The sequence below is a fragment of the Triturus cristatus genome, chromosome 1_1, assembly GCF_964204655.1.
Source record: "Triturus cristatus chromosome 1_1, aTriCri1.1, whole genome shotgun sequence".
NCBI lineage: Eukaryota > Metazoa > Chordata > Amphibia > Caudata > Salamandridae > Triturus > Triturus cristatus.
The window spans coordinates 43,399,974-43,422,600 of NC_140579.1; the positions used below are offsets into that span (position 1 = coordinate 43,399,974).

Consider the following 22,627-nt stretch of genomic DNA (forward strand, 5'->3'; position numbering starts at 1 on the left):
GGGAGTCGCACCGACACCCACCGACCACGCACGCAACCTGGGACTCATCCTGGACCCATCACGCTCAATGACCCAACAAGTCAACGCTTTCTCCTCCTCCTGCTTCAACACCCTACGCATGCTTTGCAAGATCTACAGATGGATCCCCACCGGAACAGACAGACGGTCACCCACGCCCTCATCAGCAGCAGACCGGATTACGGCAACGCCCTCTATGCTGGAACCACAGCCAAACTCCAGAAAAGACTGCAACATATACAGAACGCCCCGCACGCGTCGTCCTCGGCATCCCCCGCCACTCCCACATCACTTCCCACCTGAAAGAACTGCACTGGCTCCCCGTCAACAAGAGGATCACCTTCAAGCTCCTCACCCACACTCATAAAGCACTCCACAACGCCAGACCAGCATACCTCAACAAGCGTCTCACCTTCTACACCCCAAATCGCCAGCTTCGCTCCGCCGACCTCGCCACCGTCCCACGCATACACAGAACCACCACCGGTGGCAGATCCTTCTCCTACCTCGCCGCCAAGACGTGGAACCTGCTGACCTTCATGAGACACCTCAAGACCTGGCTGTTCGAGCAGTAGGTGCTACCCCCCAACCCCCTCAGCGTCTTCAGACCCTCACGGGTGAGTAGTGCGCTATACTAATGGATGATTGATTAATTGATTGAGATGAACCACTGACAAAATGCAAGTTGCTATACCCAGAATTATTTAGAAGAGTGCAATTTCAATCTTCAGCCTTTATGGACACTTTTCATAAGTATAACCCACAAAGGATGGTTTGCAATACCAACAGGAGAGTATCTTGAAATGCAAAAAACGGCATGTAAGCAGAACCTCTGACTAAACGCTTAGTAAGGTAACAGACACCAAGAGAATTAAAAAGTAAGATACTATGCAAAAGTGCCGTTTCATGCCTGAGAACTGACCTCATTCCTGTGAATGTAGGTTTCCAATACTTAACACCATAGCTAAAGGTTATTGACAGTGTCAAGTCAGACATATATTCATGTGAGCACTGCAACACTTAAGGTCAATACTCTTGGCACCAAAGAGTGCTGTTATAACTGTCAACATGTTTGACATTATGTGTGCTCAGAGCACAAATCAAGGGAATGTTACATTTATATAATTTGAACACTATAGTATCCAAACTACTATGACAAGGAATCAGAATGGATCCAAGGGTGTTTATGTGTAAAGATGCTATTTCTTTTCAAGATGGAAACATTTACACATACGAGAAACATAATTAAGTGTTACTGTTAAGGGCCTATTTAGAAGTTCAGCTGTCTATGAACATAGATAGCAATGCTTTGTATTTTCTCTCTTCAGTCGTTCATTGAAGAGAATGACTGGTCAATGTAAGTGTAAAGCAGACTGGATGTACTTCATGAGACCAACACCATTTTTGAATAATGTTAGGCAACAGGTAAAGCAAGCCATTTAAAAATAGCATATCCAATCAACACCTCCCCCAAACATAGATCTGTATAATGTTTCCAGCTCTGCATTAAAAGCCAGCAAGCCAAAATGGACATGATCTCCCAAACACACGATCATTCGCACTCAAAGGATTTGCTAGGTTTTGTACAGGAAAAACATTTCATTCCTATTGGGGCATCTCAGAACAAAATTAAAATAAACAAAATCTTAACTGACGTTTTAGCAATAGACAAGGTATAAGGACTGATGCAAAAAGTAATTCCTTGTATCAGCAAAATATTTTTGACTAATACTACTTCACAAAGTAATAATTGATCAAACAGGGGCAACCCTATAACCCGAACCTGGGGCAAATTAAAGACTATAATATTAACAAAGGTTCAAGCATAAAATTGCACAAATCATAAATCTAACTAATATTGAAAACAATACAAATGAAAGAATTATACTAACAAATCATGAAAACTATATCACATAGAATTATTTTTGCTAAATTATAAAATGATACACCTACAGACTTAAGCAATATGTGCTGCTTTTACTAAGACACTAAGACAATAATGTAAAAAGACAATTCAATAATAGACCAATTGTGCTCACACACTTACACAAAAAACCTTATAAAAAACACAATTGGCAGTGTAAACAGAAAAACAATGGCAGAGGCAAATAAATTAACAAAGACTGATCGAACAAAACCAGAAGTAGCAATCAATGCTTCCTCTTCAATATGTGCCAAAGGTAGGCGTTCACGGCGTTTCGACCAAACTAAATTGGTATGGTAATCATCAGGACAGGCAGTATAATTATCAGAGCATCCAACAGAAAATTCGGAAACAAATGTATATAGGGGTATAAAAGTCAAAGAATCAAATTCAATGATATCAGCATAGCACAAGACCAAAATATCAGTGTCAAGCTTTCTAATATGATAGTGGGCTAATCAGCAAAAAAAGAGAAAAATCCAATTGAATCTTAAAAACACACCGGGTGGTGGAAAAAGGCAAATCAGTGTGCTCACAGTGTCATGCAATAAGGAAACAAGAAAGAAGACACCGAGATATGGTCCACCAACAGTGCATGCGTCAGTCAATCATAGCACGAGGGCTCTTAGGTGATCAAAATCTGTGAAAACCTACTTGATTATGACCCTAATTTTAACTAGGATTGCAAAAAAGGTGACGCCACTCAATGTAAAATGTAAGTGGCTCCTCGCCTGCAGGGTTTCACTATTGGTTACAGACAGGAAGTATGAAAACCTGGTACTAGTAAATGTATATATGCATTGGGGTTTCCAGGTTGAGTATGGGGTAGAGTTGGAACACTTCAAGGAAGATGTGGATGCATTGTGCGAAAAGCATGGTAATGATTTGATCATTGTGATGGGCGATTTTAACCATAAATTGAATCCAAAGAAAATATATCCTTGGTTTAAATAAATACTGGGTGCATACAACATAGAGCCAGCAGTCTTTCCCAAATGCACATCAACTAGACAAGATTTAACATTAGGGAAGTACTTGGGGTCGAAGGACTTGTTTAGTCTAAATGGCAGGATGAAAACTGATCGCCCTGCAAAACAAACCTTTAAGATAGGCATGCAGCATTGCCCCATTGATTACATGTTTATTCAAGCATGGAATTTTTCAAAAGTAAAATGCTTCCAGGTATCCCAAAGAGAAGGCAGCGACTATAAGCCCTTGCACCTTAAAATATTCAGGGAGTCTATGAGTCACCGTGAAATAGTACTTTCACAACAATTGATGTACCCAAAAAGCCTGACAACGAGACTAACAGAAGACTATGTTGAAAAATTGACTAACTTCCAACAGACTCTAAACACGGAAACTGCAAGGGGGCAAAATGTTTCTTGGTTTGAAGAAACAATATAACATGTAGTCCAATGCTTCAGAGTTGAGCTAAAAAACAAGAAAAAGTGTCATAGTGAAAAACCAATAACCTATGGTAGACATTCTGGGTGGATCAGTATAGAATGTGTGAATATGAAAAGGTTAATAAGAGAAGAAAGAAGATTAAGAACAAGTAATTAAACTGAAACAGGAATATAAAGTGTTAGTTAGGAACCAGAAGAGGATTTATAAAGAGAAAAGCTGGGAGAGCCTACTGGAAACAATAGAAACAAAAAATATACGCCAGTTCTGGAGACTAATACAGGAAGCCACTGGACAGACACCTGGGACCTTGAGCTGTGTAGTGGAGGAAGCAGCATGGGAAGAGTACTTGGGCGAATTGTATGGGACAGTAAGTAAACAAACACACTGCAGTGGGGAGGTTGATGAATTTAAAAATCTCTTTACTGTAGATACCGTAAAGAATACTATAAGAAAGTTAACATTATCCCGGGCAGCAGGCCCTGAAAACCTCCCTGCAGTTATAATAAAGTCCCAGTTGAATTGGTGGGCAGAATTTTTATCTCACATGTTTTAGCCATATTAGAGTCTGGTAATATTCCCAAAACTGGAGGGGGTCTATAATTAGACCAATACACAAGAAGGGAGACAAGAAAGCCCCAAAGAACTATAGATTGATTAGCTTGTTAGATATTGGTGAGAAGGTCTTTTCAAGGATAGTCCTGGTAGCTTGAAGGATTGGGTGGTCCAACGGTCGATTGTGCCGGTGGAACAAGGAGGATTTAAGGAAGGGCACTCAACGATCGACCACTGTTTTGCTCTATGGCGAGTGGCGCAAAAAGTATATGGAGCAAAGAGAGAAGTTGTACTTATTGCTTTGTAGACTTCCGCATCGCGCTCGACTTGGTCGACAGGAGTTGTCTTTGGGAGACCTTGAAAAATATGACATCCCAGAAGGGCGCCTGGTGGTAATCTAGCAGTTACACACTCAGAACTGGGCCCAAGTAATTAAGGATAAGGTGGGATCCTTGACACAGAGAATTGCAATCAACAATGCCCTAAGACAGGGCTGTGTTTTGTCCCCCTTACTCTTTGCTATTTTTTCGGCAGATCTGCCAAGGTTTTTGGAAGTAGACAGAAGTGCAAGCCCAAAAATGAACGGAAAACAAGTATCCTGTCTACTTTATGCTGATGACCTAGTAATTCTGGACCAGACAGAGCTGAGTCTGCAGCGGAAGTTAGATGCATTTAGCAAATATTGTGGTGCAAAGCATTTAACCGTAAATATGGAAAAGACTAAGATTCTATGCTTTGGGAAGAGAGATCAGAGGCTCAATTGATACCTGGGCAAATCTAAATTGGAAATTGTGAATGAGTACAAATACCTATGGGTCTGGTTTGACAAATCCTTCAAGTGGCGTATGCATTTGGAGGCCCAAAAAGTCAAAGCTCGGACATCTGTCTATGGGCTGAAAAAATTAAATCGTATCTACGGGTACATGTCTCACAGACCAGTGTTAAAGGCCTATAATGCTATGATACCACCACAACTACAATACGGCTCTGAAGTAATTGGCTTAAGTGGCAAAAGCAGCTGGGATGTAGAGGAAGGAAAATGTATAAAATCCCCAATGTCTCTACCAGGCTCATCCATGGTCCAGGCAATGAGACTGGAGCTGGGAGTACAGGCACAAGTGCCCTTAGTAAGATTTTGGAAAAGATTGGGTATAAGCCCAGCTTAGTGAACTAAAATGGGCAAAAGAGGTCAGGAAGAAATTGTATCTAGTTTGTGAAAACTTAAATGTGAGAATTGACCGTAACGTAACAAAAAGCGAACTCAGAACTCTAGGGACAGAATTGTCTAGAATGGAAGACATGGAGTATCTGAGAAAGAAGAGTCAGTGAAATTTATGATAGCGAGTTGGGAGAAAGAAATTTGGTTCCCCTATTTGGATATATTACCCAATCAATGGCTTAGAGCACATGTTTTAAGATTGAGAGTTGGTGTTAATTTTGGTATGATTAACAGGAAAGTAAAAGCAGAAAGAAGGCAACCTGATGGTAAATGTACATGTAGACTGGGCATAAAGTGCAATAATGTACATATTTTAGTGGACTGCCCAAAAGTGCTAGCCCTGCGGACAGTTTTTACGCCCATTTTTTTTAAAAATATGCGACCGTTTCATGCGCACAAGCAATCGAACTTCTCACTGATATCACAAATCTTGAAATTTCAGCAGCCATCGCAGAGCACATGGAGGCCGCAAAAAGGATTTTCATGGAAAGGGCAACGAATGGCTGAGAGATATGATGGAAGTTAGGATAGTTTCCTTGTCAGAAAAAGCCTTGTGTCTTATATTGTTTTAAGAATATTGTATAATAGAAATTTGTTACTGTTTTAAATAATTCTATGTCATTTTATAGAAGTGTGTATGTATAACAGTTTTAATACCGAGTAAACGAGGGAAAAAGCTCATGGAAATTGGATAATTGTACTGGAAGTTATGATGAATTGAACATATTTTTAGATTTATTGTAAAGGGTGATGTTTAATGGGTTTAAAGACTAAATGGTCTAAATAAACGTCATGTTTGACTTGACTCAGAACACATGAATTCCAAGTTACCAAGTCATTGAATAATCCGTAAAACACACCCACCCAGAAGTCCTGGCCTGACTTCGTCTCAATCGCTGTGCATAAAGGTGTAGGCATGTCGGAAGCAGCATTTAATAAGGCACTGCTCCCCAGCATGGAGACGGAGGAAAGACAACGTAACTACGTAGTAGTCAAACCTACTGACCGAAGGTCTTAAACAAATAAATAACCGGGCTGAAAATAAATGAATTAAAACAAAATAAGGAAAATAATAAATAATATTATAGAAAATTAAAACAGAAGGTACCACACATGTGTGGACATAGTGATACTATTAGACCGATCGTAACCAGGTAATTGGGACAACAGCACCAGGATAAAGCGGTCCAAAAAAGCAATCCTACTTACAAAAAAAAATATAACACCTTTTGGCTAAGGCCCTATATTTTATGCTTCGAGCAAGTCAACCTCATATTTAGTGGGGTATGCAAAAAGGAAAGCTCAAAAAGGATGCACCAGGACAAGAACTAGCTGCAAGCAATCCTTATTGCTGGACTCCTAGATCCGGCAATTTGAGGTCAAGCTTAGTCCCTGGAACGCCACCTCCACCAGTCATATTCCACAATTACTGGATTGTGTGACTCAGCAAGTAGGAGGCCTGAAAAAGGCTCACAGGTTACCTCGAAACATCGGTCTGTCAGTTTGAAAAGCTGCCACCCATAGCTCCAGGTATAGAGGACAGCACCTGTGCCGTGGGGATGGAGGACAACTACATGCAGATGGCGTCCAGTGCTGACTGTTACAGTACAAGTATCTCAACCATCTATCTGGGACTCTTCAGTGGCACAAAAATGGGGGCTGAGGAGAAAGTGTAAAGCCAAACTGAGCCAACTTTGGCTGCATGCAGAAAGTCCCTTCCACACACCTTCTTTAGAACCACATGGAACAAGAACTCTAGTCATCTAGGCAGCTATGTTTAAGGCAGCCAACATATAAAGGCTAGAGAGCAACTGATTTTTAAAGTCTCCCATGCGAGATCAAGCCATAAATCTGACAAGAACACCAATAGCAAAAAGTAAGTCCAACATAGACCACAAAAATATGACTGCCCTGCCTGCCTTATGGACTAAGCAGGCAAACAGGATGGAAAAAAAGTAATTCAATGAAACACGCACACTTCTCCAATGTCCTTGGAAGTCCCCTATTTTTGTCTACTTTTAATCGTAAGATTATTTTTCAATAAGGGAAGGCATGGTCTAAGAAATCCTAGGATAAACTCTCATTCTGAGTGAATTCCCTCAACAACAGTTAATCCTCATTCAGCCACACTATTAGTAAACAGACATGAAACAATTCCTTCAGACTAAATGAGTTGTCCTGGCTCTGGTTGAAATACCCAACAGTGCCAGACGGCATAACTACATAATTCATCAAATTTTAAAGGCATGACAACTGACAGTAAATACAGTAGACATCACCTATAACATCTTTCATTTGCACATTAACCAACATCTTAAATTCAAATGCAACCTTGCAGGCGCTGGAAGATATACTGCCATCTACCCATTCACAAATCCAAATGTGACAAACACAACCTGCTAATAAAGTATTTAGAGACGAGTTGAGTTGGAACTATTGTACGAAAGGGCTGGTCTCATAGCTGCCACTAACAATGACTGAGATCGAGTTGATTGAATGAAAGATAACCTTTAGCCTTAACAAGCTACCCCCAATGAATAAGAATTGGTGTAACACAAACGTGTTCAAAGCAATAAATAAATAATGCAACCATGACCTGGCACTAATAAAGGCACTATTAACCCCTTCTGTGCCACGCCCTTTTCCCCTCCTGTGCCGGGCGTTACATTAGTGGGTGGGGTTCATGACGAGATAATCTCGTCATGGGCACAGCGCAACCGTGCTCCATGACGAGACTATCTCGTCATGGGCACTGAAGAGGTTAAAAAAAAATACTGTAAACATGACTGTTGATGGTGTGAATCACAACAAAACAATCTATCAATGATTAGAAAGCATTATCAAAAGGTCGTTTGGAAAATGAAAAAGGTTGGCGAACCAATTTCATTAAAGAAAACAAAGGTAATCTTCGGCATTTATAAGGAACTGGTAAATAGGGAAGCCTTTAAACAATATTATACATGCCACAACTCAAAATTGTGAAAACCGACTGCAGTTATTCAAATCAAAAACGTCGACAATCCATGACAGTCATCCTTTATCTTCTTCAAAACAGCTCAAGAGTAGAATATAGACTAGTAAGCCTCTCTAAGACCAAACACCAACCAAGCTTCCACATAGTTAACAATATGGTGAAAGGAATGCAGCACAGCAGTATTACACAGGGTCTAATAATAAACCAGGAACACTTTATGTATCTCTACCTACCAGGCCATCAAATGGTCTTCTGGCATGCTTATGATGCAGAGACATATGAGATTCCGAGACACATAAGATTGTACGAGACACACCTAAAGCCATCTCACCCTGTAACGTATATCAAGCAGGCGTGCCAGATTGTAATCCCCTCCCCATAAGGAAGAAACACCTAGCGTCCTAGTTTCATGTGGTGCCATATTATCTAGGAATTGCATGTTTCCCATACTCATATATACAGGCAATTATTAATGGAGTGCCATCCAGGAAACCCTTAACTTTATTAAACCTACCCTTAATATCCACTGTTTTGCACTGTATTGTGTAAGGCACCCGTGTGCTATCAAAACCAATGAACCCCAAGAGAATGCAGAGAACGTAGTACTCCAAATCAGGCCTCACCATTTGTTTTCCAGTTTCCATAATTTGGATAGTATCATGTGGGTTTCTTGCAGACAGGCTATTTGTATGATTCTACGTCTAAGAAAGGAATGTAAGTGACAGTGGTTGGCAGGTGTGCCCATCCCCCTGACGTTCCAGGTAAGAAATGTGTATTGCTGGATCATGGTGCAAAAGTGAGTCGTTTCCTAAAATGGCCCCCCGCCTCTCTGGTTGAAAGGTAGAGTACGGACAGAACATGTTGAGAAAAGGTAGGAGAGTGTATCTTGTGGGCACCCGTACATAGATACTTCACAGTATCCCCGAGTTGTGCTATATATCATGACGTCGGAGATGATAATCAATCCATACAATGGTCATAACGGCCCAGTCAACAGAGAAAACATGTACTGGCAACCCAAGCAACAGTAATCAACAGAAATTTAAACAAACAAAGGAAAATGCTACTCACCCAGTATGCATCTGTTCTTGGCATGTAGAGCTGTAGAGTCACATGCTGAGCATAGCCCACCATCTAGTGTTGGGTCCGGATGTTTGCACTTTCGGTGATAGTGCGCATGGGCTTCGACTCCATTGTTAGATTGTTTGCCGCAGAGGGTGATAATAGAGTTAGTAAGAGTAGTAAGAGATGTCCATGTATGTATGTATCTAAGTAAGATGTAACTGCAACAGGTATAGGTACCCAGGGAGGCGGGTGGGGGCATGTGACTCTACAGTTCTACATGGCAAGAACAGATGCATACTGGGTAAGTAGCATTTTCGGTTCGAGGCAAGTGAGCTGTAGATCACATGCTGTGCATAGACTAAACAACAGTTATCTCCCAAAGCGGTGGCTAACCTGTAGCTGATGCAGTGGTCTGAAATAGTGTACATAAAACTGTTCGGCCCACACCAGCTTGCTGACTTGCTAACACATCTACACAATAGTGTTTTGTGAATGTGTGAGGTTTAGACCATGTTGCAGCTTTGCAGATATCATCTATGGGTATGTTTCCTAGAAATGCCATAAAAGCCCCTAGTTTGCGAGTGGAGTGTGCTCTAGGGAGAATTGTTACAATTATTTTTGCTTTTGTATAGCATATCTGAATGCATTTGACTATCCACCTTGCAATAGTTGTTTTGTTTTCCGAAAACGTTTTGTCCTTTCTATGTAGTAAAGAATAGCTCTTTTCACATCTAAAGTGTGTAAAGCACTTTCTGCCACAGAATCTGGTTGAGGTAAGAACACAGGCAACTCAGCAAATTTGTTGATATGAAAGGCAGACATGACTTGGTAGAAATGTAAGGTTGGTCCGCAGAACCACTTTGTTTTGATGTATTTGTATGATTGGTTCTTCTATGGTTAGTGCCTGAAGCTCACCCACTCTCCTCAGAGATGTGATAGCTATGAGGAAAGCTACCTTCCAAGTAAGGAACTGTACCTCACATGTATGCAATGGTTGAAAGGGTGGACCCATTAGCCTGGTGAGGACAATGTTGAGATTCCACACTGGAGCAGGTGGAAGTCTTGGAGGAATGATTCTTTTAACTCCCTCCATAAATGCGTTGATGACGGGCACTCTAAAAAGAGACAGATGTTGTCTGTTCTGTAGGTATGCAGCTATTGCAGCAAGATGTAAGCGTATGGAAGAAGAGTACGCTAAATTGGAACGCTGCAGATGTAGTAAATAGCAAATTATGTTTTGAACTGAAGATGGATCTATTTGGTTGTTATTGAAGTATATCACAAATCGCTTCCACTTTGTTGCATACCATGCTCTTGTGGTAGGACGTCTAGCCTCTTTGATAATATTAATACAGTCTGGTGGAAGATTAAGGTAGCCAAACTCTAAAATTTCAGGTGCCAGATCATAATGTTTAGATTGCTGGGATCTGTATGTCTTATTTTTCCATGGCTCTGAGTGAGCATATTGGGAGTGAGGTGTCGTTTTTAGTGAGGAACTACTGAGAGCTCCAACAGGGTTGTGAACCAGGGTTGCCGAGCCCATGTGGGATAAACTAGGATTAATGTCAAGGACGCCTGTCTGAGCCTCTGAACCAGTAATGGAATGAGTGGGAGAGGCAGAAAAGCGTAGGCAAACATCCCTGACCAATTCATCCACAGTGCATTGCCCTTGGACAATGGGTGAGAATGTCTGGATGCGAAGTTTGGGCAATTTGCGTTTAGGTTTGCGGCGAACAGATCTATGTCTGGAAAGCCCCACATCTGAAAGAATGGGAGGAGAACTTGAGGGTGGAGTTCCCATTCGTGAATCTGTTGTCTTTGACGACTGAGCAGATCTGCAACCTGATTTTTTACCCCAGGAAGGTGATCTGCCAGGAGAAACATTTTGTGACGTATGGCCCATCTCCAGATGGTCTGTGCTAGTTGTGCATATAGTACATTGCTGTCATGTCGTCTGTATGGACCAGGACAGCTTTGCCTACTAGATGAACTTGAAACGCTTTGAGAGCTAGAAAACTTGCTAGCAGCTCTAGATGGTTTATGAAGAGTTGCTTTTGCTGCAGGCTCCACATGCCCTGAATTGTATGTGTTTGGAGATGAGCTCCCCAACCAGTGAGCGATGCGTCTGCTGTTAGCACTATCTGTGGAACTGGGTCGATAAAGGGCCGCCCTTTTGAAAGGTTTTGTGTATTGCACCACTGCAGAGAGCGATGGGTGCGGCCGTCCACCAACACTAGATCCGATAACCGACCCTGAGACTGGTTTCACTGACGTGCTAAGCACTCTTGAAGGGGACGCATGTGAAGTCTTGCGAAAGGGACTATTAGTATGCAAGACGCCATCATCCCTAGTAACTGCATGAACACTCGAGCTGGCAATGAGTGACGAGGCTGAAACTGGCAGAGCAGTTTTTGCATGTTGCGTATTCTGGCCAGATTGGGGTAGGCCAAAGCCTTTTGTGTATCTATTGTGGCTCCCAGATACCCCTGTGTGTTGAATGGCTGTAGATGAGACTTAGACAGGTTTACTGTGAATCCAAGCTCGTGGAGCAACTGCACTCTTTTGCGAGTGTGACAGACAGCTGTTTTACAAGCTGACTTTTATGAGCCAGTCGTCCAGATATGGGAAGATGTGAATGTGTTGTCTTCGAAGGTGAGCTGCGACTACTGCAAAGCACTTGGTGAAAACTCTGGGTGCGGTTGTTACTCCGAATGGGGGCACCTTGAACTAATAATGCTGTCCTGCTACTACGAACCTTAGGTATTTGCGATGAGCAGGATGTATTGGGATATGAAAATAGGCATTCTTTAAGTCCAGAGTGGACCGGAAGTCACCTTGTTGAAGTAGTGAAAGTACTCGTAGAGTGATCAAGTAAAAGTGGTCTGATTGAATGTATAGATTGAGTTCTCCGAGTTCCAGTATAGGCCTGAGAGATCCGTCCTTATTGGGAATTAAGAAGTATAGGGTGTATACTCCTGTTCCCTGATGTTTTAATGGGACTGGCTCTATTGCTCCTTTTTCTAACAGAGATTGAACCTCTTTTTTAGAAGGGTGAGATGCTCCTGTGACATTGCATATGATCTTGGAAGAATGTTTGGGGGGAGTGTCTGTAAGCTCCAGGCAGTAAACGTATTGAATAATTTGTAGATCCCATTTGTCTGTGGTGATGGTGTTCCAGACAGAGAGAAATTGAGAGAGACGTCCCCCAACAGGAGTGGAATGATCAGAGGTTAGTGGAAGCAAGTCACTGTGTTATTAGAGGGGGAAGTGCGTGTGGAGTTGCCTCTGCCTCTTCCCCTACCATTGTTTCCTCTAAAACCTCCTCTAAAATATCCTCTTGATGAAGGCGATTGATTGTTGCCCTTGTAAGAGGAGGAGGGATTTTCTGTGGTAACAGTTTTGGAACCACCCCCTTAAAAGGAGCGGCGAAAGAAACCTCTACTAGCAGGTAATTGTAAATTGAAATTGAAAATTGAAATTGAAAATTGAAATTGAAATAATTGTAAAGCCCCCATGGACTTTGCGACCTCAGTATCTTTTTTCATTTTTTCCAGCGACATTTCAACTGCTGGGCCAAATAGGTGTTCCTTGTCAAAAGGTTGATTAAGAATGGAGGCCTGTACCTCAGGTCTGAAACCTGATATTCTTAACCATGCGTGTCTGCGTAGCAACACACTTGTGTTTTCTGCACGTGCTGCTGTGTCTGCTGCATCTAATGCCAGTGGCGTAACAAAAGTTTAAGGGGCACCCTGCATGTACACAGAGGGGCCCCCACTTCGCGTTTTATCCGGAGGCCTCAGACCGTAGTTCTGTTCTGAGGGGGGCCCCCTGCAGCTGGGCCCCCCCCACCACTGCAGGGGATGCGGGGGCCTGTGTTACGCCCCTGTCTAATGCACATTTGATGGAGGTATTGGTAATGAGTTTTCCTTCTTGTATGAGATCATTTGCCTTAGCTTTATGCTCATCAGGTAGATATTGGATAAGTTTTTCCAACTCATCATAATGAGCGCCATCATATCTGGCTTGCAAAGCCTGAGCAATGCACCAGTGATTAGCTGCCTGAGAAGCTACCCTTTTACCAGAGGCATCAATTAACATAGACTATTTATCAGGAGGAGGAGCTTTACCTGTTTGAGAATTTGCTCTTTTACGAGCAACAGAGACCACCAAAGAGTCTAAGGGCAGTTGACCTTTGATGTAAGCAGGGTCAGTAGGGGCATCTGCATGCTTAAGCATCCCCTTAAGCATTGGTAAAGTGTGTGTTGTTTTCTGAGTGGAGCTTAATGTCTCGAATAAGAAGTCCTCCTCTAAAGTTTCTTTATGTAATTCCACCCCATGATAGTGAGCAGCCCTATTAAGAAGCTCAATATTACCTATATTGTCATCAGGAGGTGATGGCCTTGATGGATACAAATCAGGGTAAGTATCTGTATGTCGATCAGTATTATAATCCTTCCATGGATCAACATCGTGTGTGCCTGTTGTCATCCCCTCCCCCTCCCCGTCCCCAACACCCTCATCCTGTGGGTCAGGTGATAGTGGTGGTGGTGAATTAGTGGGGGTAATAAGTAGGTGAGGATTAGTAGGTGAAGAAGGTGGAATATCAGGTGGTGATGGGTTTGTAGCCATATTCCTTTACTTTAGAGGTATATGATGCTCATCCTGATGTGCCAATTTCCTTTTTTCAGGTAACTTGACATGAATATGTCCAGTATCTGGGTTGATAACCACTTCTTTTTGTTTCGGATCCGGAGTTGGAACATCGGACCAAAAGTCTTTTTCTCTTTAGTTGTAGTTTTCGGCGTCGAGAGTTTCGGCTCCAAACTCTTCGGCACCGAAGATATAGGCTTGGACAAAGATGGAGGCTAGACATGCTTGCTTTTCGGTGCCGAGGATTTTGGTTCGGTGCCGCTAAGAGGCTGACTCGATCACGAGCCGAAAGGCTTTTTCTTGGTGCTGACCCTGGCCCGTAGGCAAAGGAAGGACCTGAGCCTTTTAAGGTTTTGGTTGTTGGGTTAAGGGGGTTTCTGTACTCATGGTACGTCGACCCTGTGTATTGTACTCCACTTCTCTCTTCCATGTCGGAGTCGGCTTCGGACACCGATACATGTTGTTCTTCTTCGGCTCTTTGAGCGTGTTCTTGGTTGGAATCTTCTCCGAAGATGTTCGGTACGGAGCCGCCTTGTTGCATTTCGTTACGTCGAGCCCGACGGTCACGGAGCATCTTCTTCGATCGAAACGATCAGCACGCATTGTAGTCCTTCTCGGCATGATCCGGGGACAAGCAGAGATTGCACACTTCGTGCAGGTTGGTGTGCGGAAACTTGGCACGAGACCTGCTAGCGAGCCCAGCGCGGGTAGCCCAACGGCCCTCCACGAGTTTTCGGATCAAAGATTCTTGGTTCGAAACGATAAGCAGAGAATAGGAAACGCGATCGAGAAACAATACAGTCGAGGGCAGTGGACTGCGCGTCGAAGGGAACCCGAGAAACGGTGCCAAACCGGAGCGCAGCAATTCACATCCAAACCCGATGGCGGAAAAAAACAGTTCAACAATGGAGTTGATGCCCATGCGCACTATCACCGAAAGGAGGAGTCACTTACCTCGTGACTGGAAAAGACTTCTTCAAACAAAAACAAAGTGCAAACATCCGGACCCAACACTAGATGCCAGGCTATGCACAGCATGTGATCTACAGCTCACATGCCTTGAACACAAACTTATTACAGTTGCAATTGTGTATTAGCATATGGGGGTAGCTAGAATTATCTCCAGCTGTATCACTGTTTCACTGCCACATCAATATGGATTTTGAAATGGCACAAAAACAGGACCATTTGCTGCTCTGCTCAACAACAACAACAAGACAAGACCAGGCCATCATACAGAACCTCACTGCAAAGGGCAAAAAGAGCTCAGGCAATGCCATCCTCTGTCATTAGAGAGACTGTATGGCCAATAACACATCTCCTGATGCCAATGAGTCGAAACCTTAATATGCTGCCTCTGCAAGGTCCCATAAATCTTGAACCAGCGAGGCCTGTGCGGCCACATCTTGCTCCCTAGCCGGGGCTCTCACTATATGACATGGACGCTACCTCTGCCTCCGAACTTGTTCTGAACGTTGTTTCACCAGACAAATGTCATGCCCTGTCATTTCCAGCCACGACAAGACCTGCACCGGTGCAATGAAAAAATATCTTGCCATCTGCCAGCACTATGTAAAGATCCAGCCATAGGAGAGGTTTAATTGTTGCAGTGTGCGCTTGACTTCCGGGAAACTCTGCCTTCTACACTATATTCATCTTGTGTAATAGGGATAGAAGCAGGTTTTACTGCCCTTCAGTTCTCATAGGCCATGTTTGATAGCTACACGGAAAATATGGTCTCTCTCACAGTAAACAAAAATAAGTGCTCCACCATTGGACATGGGGGCATTCCAGGGGAGATACGGAGTGGATTGGGGGATTAAAGACCACAAAGGGACTTTATGTGCCCTCTCCGCAGAGAAGAACTCCCCCAGGAGCACAGTCTGATTTAGCCATATTTAAATCAAATGGACCACAGAAGGATCTTCAATCTTTTCAGGGAGTCCAATGATGCAGATATTATTTTGGCGCAACTGCCCTTCAGCGTCCTCTGATCTATCCTGGAGGAGCTGTATCCCTTTTCTCAAGTTGGTCATCTGTCGCTGGAGATCAGAGGCCGATGGTCTCAAGACTGCTAATATAAATTCAGTCTTACCAACAAGGGCAGGGTGAGCCCACAGCCTGCAGCACTCCAGTCGGGTCACATAGATTAAGGTCTTTGTAATGAGTGCAAATGGGGGTAGGAAATTAGCACCAACCCACTTTGAGCAATAATTGGAGGGCCGAACCTGTTCCACAGTTTCCTGTCTTTCCGTGTGTGTAAACTGGCTAAACAATATTAAACACTTGCTCACATTCCACTAGCAGCTATTTGCAACAATGACACCAGATTCCAAAATTCGCAGAGACACTTACCAAAAAGATTTCAATGGCACCCAGGATGTACATGGAGGCTGCAAAGGTGGTTCCAAGGTAGAAGCAAAGCCCCACTGCTCCTCCGAACTCTGGGCCTAGAGCACGTGAAATCATGAAGTAAGAGCCTCCGGCTGTGAAGGCAAACAAAAGGGACATGTTGTGAGAGGCTATAAGACTAAGGGATTGAGACGCTTAGCAAGGATGATACACATAGATGAACATCTACTCAGTCGGAGACAATTGAAAACTGAACATCAGAATTTCAGGTTAGTGTGCGAACACTAATATTACTATCAAGACAGAGAGGAGTGACGGCTATTGACGCTGGTTTTAGATTGCAAATATGTTAACTGGATACAAAGGAGGAGGAATTGCTTCTGGTAGGGTCTGGATAGGGTTAAAGGAGTAGGGCCGTTTCTACCATTAGGCAAGGCTAGGCGGCCGCCTAGGGCGGCTAAAGGTGGAGGGCGGCAAAAAACTAAACATGCATGCATGTGCGTAATGCAGTCCCAGGGTACAGAAGGCTCCAACCCTTCAGGACTCAGTGCCCCATTTTGTCGGGGTCAATGAATATCTGTGTTGTTCGGCAGAGTCAGGGGCCCCTCATTACAATCTGCAGGGAGTAGGGGCTGGGCATCATTCTCTGTCACGCTACTGAACGGAGGCCAGAAAGTGAGAACCATGCAGATTCCGGCGATGGAGACTCTTTTTCTGTTGAACCCGCCTGTGCCCCTGGGCAGTGTGCCGACTGCGGGACACGAGAAAAGTGCTGCATATGTTCTCACATGCGTTCAGTATGTGCTGTACCATGAGCTGCAGTCTGGGGGTCGGGAAAGTGATAATGGGATACACCGTTCCACCCCTCTACCCCCTCTTCCCACCATCACTCACATTCAAAAGGCCTTACTTGGAGCACACATGCATATTTCCACCCTAGATGGAACGAGGGCCTAAAAACACCACTAGGCCACAGCCTTACCACGACACAGGGACTGCTGGACCAGGCCTGGCTTAGAAGCCACGTCTCAAGTTTGATGGCACTATATTCCTGTTTCTATTCATGCCTTCCTTTACAGTCCACTGTTGATGTATCGTGACGGCAGGTGTACTGTGAGTGCTGCCTCCTCTGTGCACCTTTACAGATGTTACACTGCCCTCTGCTGGTAGTGCCTGCCACTGTGAGCCTGTATTACTGTCTTCTGGCCTCCGTACTCTGGTAATGTACTGCAGCTGTGCTTCCCCCGTTACGGTCACCTGTCCCTGTGTTAACATTACTGTTGCCATGGGGGCCCACCAGCATTCCGGGATATTTAATGCAGATTGAAAACCATGCAGCAGAAACGTGTACATAATATATTGGCACAAAACTCAAAAAGTGACGTCCCGGTCTGTTTAATTAAAAACAAAACAGACATCACTTAAAACTACAGATCTCACATGTGGGGGCCTCGTGGTGGTCTCCTGCTTGGAACAAGCTTTTGGAGATGGTTACAGAGCATGAAAAAACTGACAAGAAGTTTTTGTCCCAGGCTAAGTAAAAATACATTGAAGAGGGTAAAAGGAAGCACTTGTGTCGTTTGAATGGAACATTAGTATTCTGTCGCATTTTGAACAAGCATTTGCAATGCAGTAGGTTTCGCATTTACGCGAGTTTGAGCTATTGGCATTGTAAATGACAATGCCTTTTATTTATGCTTTGGTTTTTAAAACAGAAATAAAAGGCATCGTCATTTACAATGCCAATAGCTTAAACTCGCGTAAATGCGAGACCTATTGCATTGCAAATGCTTGAGCTCACATGGGGCCTTCCACCCGTTAAGTACCAAGAGTCCTGGGTGCCTGTGTTATTGTACAGCTGGTACCTGGCCCGCCCCGAAAAAGATTATCCTGGCATTGCTTGATATCTTGTCTACGATAAAGCTTGCTCGGTCTCTAGAATCTCGCCCCATAAAGCAGCATACTATGGGTTGGTTTGATTCTGCGTTGGTCTGTGTATCTGCCCGTGCTGGGTGTGATTGGAGGTGGAAGAGGCCAGTAGCCCTACTGTTCTCCCAACTCAAGCCCATGATAGCATAACTGGGCAATAACTTACATAGCCACAACAATTGACACAGATGACTTACTTTAATACAGATTTGACAGTCCAGATGAGATAGAGAGACACCAAAGCAGGCCTCTATTCCCCAACACCTGGATGACAGGGGGAGAGAGTGATGGTAGTAAAAGGGAGGGGGCAGCATTTTTCAATTCTCGCCTAGGGCAGCAAAACACCTAGAAACGGCCCTGTAAAGGAGGGGATAATCCGCAGAATATTTCCTGTTCTCAGGGAGATAGATTTCTGCCATCTCTTGGAATATACCTGGCATAGAAAGCCAACTACTCCATGAGGAGCTGCGTTTCTTTTTTAATAAATTAAAGAAAGGTATAATTCTGAAACACTTTTGTTCAAAGAGATTATTAGCTAATAAAGTAAGAGCAGTACTTCCAAAAAGAGGCATATTTATATTGAGCAATATTAAACTGGCCTGAAAGGGATAATAATTAGAGCTGTACTTTGAAGCAGTAAAGGTGATAAAATTCATATCTGGTAATAGAGGGACTTGTATCCAATAACGTGTATATACGATCAAGCTCTTCCAACAAGTAGCTAGTGAGCTACTGGTAGCTCTTCAGTGACCTGCGGGGAGCTCTCCTGTAGACAAAAATCGAAAAGACTATATTTGAGACGAAAACGCGTTTAATCAACAAACCCATAACTTCCAAAGTATATTTAAAACTGATATTGAGTGATACAACTTGCAGAATTGGCAGAGTTATTACAAATATATCTACCTTGGTGCCAGAAGGGCATTGCAACTGTGGCTGTATTACTCCTAAGAGGCATTCCAAATTGACCAGGCCTTTTTTACATTACTGCTGGCAATCCTACACTGAGGTGATCAGAGCCTGTAATCATGCATACGGTGGCCACTCATGTACTCTTGTTTGATGTATACAACTCAAATAATATTAGTAGCTCTGGATGAATCCATTCTAAATAAGTAGCCCTTATCATGGAAGAGGTTGGAGCCCACTGATAAATATCAACATGATCATGATCAGGGGTCCACCCAGACAATAATGGTTGCCTATTAATTAACTACTAAATATGCAGCAGGCTTTAAAGCAATTACCAGTAATTTCAAAACACATCTTTTCGAGATTGAACCACTAATTGGGAAGTCACAATTGTGGGACTTTTTTTGGGCCCTTTGTTGCCTAATTTTCCCAAACTGTATTTAAGGGCTTGAGTATTGTTTGTTTGTATGAATGAGATATTATGAATTCACAAGCTCAGTTTATATTTTTATCCAGGGGACCTGGTTTACTGTCCGATTACATATTGGTGCATAGCACAGATTTCTTTTTGTTAAGAAATGTTCCTAAATTGATCAGGTTACAAACAAACTTTACATCTCCCCCATTTAAAATCATATTCGACACAATGTATTAGCTTAATACAATTAAATGTGCTCCATTTAACATACTCCTAAAAAGGGTATTAAACATGTAGGAGCTACACAGGTCAAGGTAAAAACATGGATACACTCTACTAGAGTGCCCAACGATATTGAGGCAGGAATAGAGAGGTTCACCAGTCCTCAAAGTGGAACATTTATGTTGTCAACTTTAGAGTCTTTAATAAACAATAATTGTACTATGCTCTTCACAGAGGAAGCCTAGGCACAAGTGCAATCCAGCCTTTACTCAATTCAATAACCTGAGGCAAGCTGTGAGAACATTTTCAGGAGTCCCAGGGAAGGGCAGGGCAGACACGACCCATCGAGCAGGTTCATGCGGACTACCTCAGCTGAAGTTACTTGATGAAGGCAGGGTCAGAGACAACAATGGTGAAAAAGAGACCATGCTCCACTTGATTTGATCTTGGGTCTGATGGATCTTCACAGGGGAATCTTCCTCGGGCCAAACACAAATACGCCACCCAAAGGAAACAGCCCATCCCGGATTGCAGCAGTGATAAAGAAATAGAGGCGGAATCTACCTCCCATTGCAATGTGATATTTGAGCCTAGCACTTCTGGTTCTCTAGATAAGGCCACCAAACATGGTGTTAATTTCCTCCCCACAAAGTTTTTGCAGGCGTTACATCTTCTGTGACAGAAATCCACTGGTGGCTTCTATAAGCACTCTACCATCATGAGTGCTTCTGAGCACCACTCTCTAGGGGCATGCGACTTGAGGTCTGAATGCCTCACACCTCATGGCCTGGCAGGGCAGATCTTTCAGTGGGCTGCAATGGCAGTTTTTTAAACTGTGTCCTGCCACAGGACATCGCAGTCCCCCTCTTCTAGAAAGTATTTATTTGATTGACTCCTCAGCAGTCAGTCGGCTCCATCTCTAAAAAAAAAAAAAAAAAAAAAAAAAAAGCTAAAGGCGTTTTGCCTCTAAGCATGCTGTACAACTGCAAGGTCTCTTTCCCCAAACTTGTTGAAAAGAGGTGGACAGCCAGCAACCACAGCCACATTGAAGCACAGAACAGTTGCTCAGACTCTAGTGGTGTAAGACCCCAAAACCAGCAGGTAGTTTTTGCCCAAAACGGATACTATGTATTTCAACTCTGGGAATAGTTTCAGACAGTTGCTAACATATGCTAATTCCTCCCACACTGTCCAGTTCTAGACTTTGCTCCATAGTGTCAGAATGACACTGAAGTGTAATTGGGAGCCTCATGTCAGGGAAGACCCTCAACAAAGGTACAAAAGAGTGAAGGCTTCCCCATTGTTTGAAATGGGGGTCTCTAGTTGGCAAACGTAGGTACCTTTGTCCAAATAGGGACCCTTGCTTCTAGTCAGGGTAAGCGGGATAAATTCCTAAAATAACTGCTGCTCACCCCCTTGGTAGCTTGGCACGAGCAGACAGGCTTATCTCAGAGGCAGAGTGTAAAGCATTTGTGAACACATACAGTAATACAGTGAAAACACTACAAATGGACACCACGCCAGTTTAGAAAAATAAGTAATCTTTATCTAAACCAAAACAAGACCAAACGACAAAAATCCACAATACAGTATTAAAAATAAGGCTTTCAAATGGTAGAAATAGTTCAGTTCAATGCAAGTTGTAAATGCAACACTTTTATCATAAAGTACCTTGGATGTGTCACGCAAAACAAACAAAATGGCCGCAGGGAAGGTGATGTGTCGGTTCCTTACACACAAGGAAGGTGATGCGTCGGTTCCTTGCTTCGGGGGGTGATGAGTCGGTTCCGTACTGCAGCGCAGGGGAGGTGATGCATCGGTTCCTTACCAGAGAGGAGGTGATGCGTCAGTTTCTTAATGTGTGTGGAGGTGATGCGTCTGTTTCTTACTGCATCCACCAACGATGCGACAGTCTTGGCGCCTCGATGCGTCGATCCGGTACGATGCGTGGTTTCATGCAGCAGCACAGCAGACTTGCATCGGGGTCGGTGCGGTGACCTCGGACTTCAGAGATCGTGCCACCCGATGCATCGTGCGGTGATTTAGCGAGCCACGGCAGGCGCTGCGGCGGCTTCTTCGGCGATGCATCAGAAATAGGTGCGGATGCAGCACGCTTCTTCAATGTTGCATCAATTTTCCAGCTCCCAGCGACAAACAGCCTCCAGAGGTCCTAAACAGCAGCAGGCACCTCTTTGGCGGTTGGAATTCCCAGCAAGGAAATTCAGGGGAGCTGGTGGTGAAGTCTTTGCGTCCCTGAGACTTCAGAACAGGAAGCAAGCTCAGTTTTAAGCCCTTGGGAGATATTCTTGCAAGCAGATGACAAAGCAAACAGCAAAGTCCTTTTTCTCCTTTCCTTGGCAGCAAGCAGCCACTGCAGGTAAACCTCAGACAACAAACAGCACAGGGGCAGTATTCCTCCTCAGCTTCTCTGGTTCTTCTCCATGGTAAAGGTTCCTCTAGATTCCCAGATGTGATCTAAAAGTCTGGGGCCCTCTTTTTATACGCCAAAATACTTTGTTCTCTGAAGGCAGAGAGTGTCTGTACCCAGCCAAAACCAGTTCTGTCCTTACTGGTGCAGCTTCCTGGCAGGAGGTGGAGACAGCATTGTTGAAGGCAGACCAGGCCCATTCAGGTGAAAGGAAATCTCCTCCCCCTACTCTAAATGCAGCCCAGGTCTATTCAGCCCAGCCCTGGCTCATCAGATTTCTGGAGCTGCTGCCCCTCTAAAGCCCCTGTCATCCAAAAGCCGGACATGTAATACACAAATCTAGCAGAGGACACACTGGATGGTTAGGCAAGAAAATACCTACTTTCTAAAAGTGGTATTTTCAAAAACAGAATGTAAAAATCACCCTCACTAAAAGATGCACTTTAACATTCCGAGTACAGGCATACTAGACTTTATTTTTCCACCTTGTTCCCAGGGCCAGCTATGTTTATAAGATGTTATAAACAAACTCCCCATTCTGTCTTATGGGAACA

At 43.6% G+C, this 22,627-nt stretch overlaps 1 protein-coding gene across 2 annotated transcripts in view; it reads right to left on the reverse strand.

Moving 5' to 3' along the window:
• LOC146869314 (solute carrier family 12 member 6-like) overlaps positions 1 to 22,627 on the reverse strand; it is an 818,593-nt gene that overhangs the window by 486,257 nt on the left and 309,709 nt on the right. For both annotated transcript variants that reach the window (XM_085648043.1, XM_085647962.1), the window contains one exon: positions 16,168 to 16,298. In XM_085648043.1, coding sequence (XP_085504169.1) covers positions 16,168 to 16,298 — 131 coding nt within the window. The remainder of the gene's footprint in view (positions 1 to 16,167; positions 16,299 to 22,627) is intronic.